The 2,066-nt window shown below is 43.5% G+C and overlaps 1 protein-coding gene across 1 annotated transcript in view; it reads left to right on the plus strand.

Annotated features, from left to right (window-relative positions):
- LOC106935726 (synaptosomal-associated protein 23) overlaps nt 1–2,066 on the plus strand; it is a 25,631-nt gene that overhangs the window by 14,299 nt on the left and 9,266 nt on the right. Inside the window, exons 5-7 of the mRNA XM_015016355.1 lie at nt 11–138; nt 1,425–1,583; nt 1,660–1,808. Of these exons, the coding sequence (XP_014871841.1) occupies nt 11–138; nt 1,425–1,583; nt 1,660–1,808 (436 nt within the window). The remainder of the gene's footprint in view (nt 1–10; nt 139–1,424; nt 1,584–1,659; nt 1,809–2,066) is intronic.

The raw sequence follows: 2,066 nt of genomic DNA on the forward strand, positions 1-2,066 counted from the left end.
CCTGCGACAGGTAGCCCGTCTGTTCCGCCGCCGCTTCCTGCTCTCGTCTCGACCCGCCGTCGCAATTATAACGCATCAAAAAGAGAGCGTGCAGTTGGTCTGCAAAGCTGCAGAAGGCTTCAAATGCAAATTGCTTTGGTATTTACGCAGCTTGAAGCACTTCTGTGATGCTGGTTTGTTTTATTGCTGTTTTGTTTTTTTACCCATAAATTGCAAACGTTGTTGATAGCAGAGTGCTACTCAACATTTACCATAAATCTGCCTGGTAAATGTACTTTTATAATGACTTTAAAAGGCTGCATTTGATTCTAAACACGGACAAAATCTTTCTGAAATGCTTTCGTTTTGGAAAAGAAGATACTTTGATTATCAAGGCATCAGGTAGGGAATCTTTTACCTGTCATGCTTCATTGATTAGCATCTGCAGTAGCTAACAGTTGAACCTGCTAAGAAAGAGCTACTCAAGTTTTGCGTGTGTGTGTTCACTGTAAGTTTTCACCAGTGACGTGCGGTGAGGTTCATAGCTGGTGAGGCACCGACTTAATTATAATTGGATTTGCAAATCTAGACCCTCTGCATGTTATTGTTTACATAAGGAAATTTCGCGCGTGCTTACAATGCTGGAGGGTAAAAAGACTATTCTTTAACATGCCATCCATAGCCGCGCCGCCGCAGAATAATGCCGTTATCTCAATCAAACTTAGACATGTAGATATTATTAATTTCGTGCTGTGCGTAACAGCAAAGGGAGAAACCGTTAAAGTACAACTCAAAACTACGTCTTTCTCGCTCTCTGTATCAGCGCAGCTACTGTATGGCTAGCTCGCTGTTACTGTGTCTTACTCTGCAGATGTGGATTCACAATGTCTGGGTTCATGAGCGCCCCCAGCGATGAGGCAAGAGAACTGCCTGCCTCACCTCGAATCTGTTCTCTGCCGTTTCTGATCGCTCCTCAGCACACGAAACACGTTACACTCAGTTGGTGACAATAAAAACACAGTACATTAAATACATAAGCTAAATTATGAAGAATCAGATTATACATTACATGTTTTTAACCATTTTATTGGCGACGTACAGACAGGAGGAGCATGCTCTCATAGAATGGCAACCGGTGCTATTAGGGAGAAGTTGCACAATCTCAGGTGAGGCTCAGCTCGCTGCTGCCTCACCGGCTTCGCTTCCAAGAATTTGAATGGGAAAATGCGAAAATTCAGTGATTTTAAAGAAAAAAAGTCATAAGATTTGGTTAAATTAAATGAAAAAATAGGTACTTTATAGGACAAAGCACAGGGAGAAAATATCTTTATAACTGATTATATTATTTTTCCATGATGACAGGTGAGGCTCTGTCTCACCTGCCTCCCCTGACCGCACGTCACTGGTTTTCACCTGGATTTTGAATCTTTTTTTTTTGTCCCCAGGGTGTCATCCATCGAGAACGACTCTCGTTACAAACGCACGTGGGGCAAAGGCAACAGCAAAGGCTCAAACGTCGTCTCAAGGCAGCCTTCGGGCGTTCGCAACGGCCAGACCGCCCAGACGAACGCCGCTGCCGCGCCGTCCGGCCCCTACATCAACAGGTAACGCTCCTCTTCTTTTTCCCGTCTTCAGCGATTCCTCGTATCCAAATACAAACCGCGGCGTGTCGTTGTGCAGAGTGACTAACGATGCGCGGGAGGACGAAATGGAGGATAACCTTCAGGCCGTCGGCGGCATCATTGGCAACCTGAAGGACATGGCTCTGAATATGGGCAACGAGATCGACAAGCAGAACGTTCAGATCGATCGCATCAACGATAAGGTGAGTCTGAGGCCGATTACGGCGTCTTTTTCTGCAACATTCTGCCATTTTTGTAGTTGCTTTCAAAAGATTGTGAAGTAGTTTTTAAGAGTTTCATCTGCTGCCAATTTTTGATTTTAACAAACGTTTTTTATTCTCATCTAAAAAAAGAAATGAGAAATATTTTCAGAAAATGGCTTTTACTTCAATCCTCCCTTCTGGAAGTTGTATAATTGAGGCTACAGAGAATTTTGCTTAATTTCAATTAGGGCAGAATAAAAGT

The sequence above is a fragment of the Poecilia latipinna genome, unplaced genomic scaffold (genome assembly GCF_001443285.1).
Source record: "Poecilia latipinna isolate Pla-1442-1.1 unplaced genomic scaffold, P_latipinna-1.0 Scaffold73, whole genome shotgun sequence".
In the NCBI taxonomy this organism is placed as follows: domain Eukaryota; kingdom Metazoa; phylum Chordata; class Actinopteri; order Cyprinodontiformes; family Poeciliidae; genus Poecilia; species Poecilia latipinna.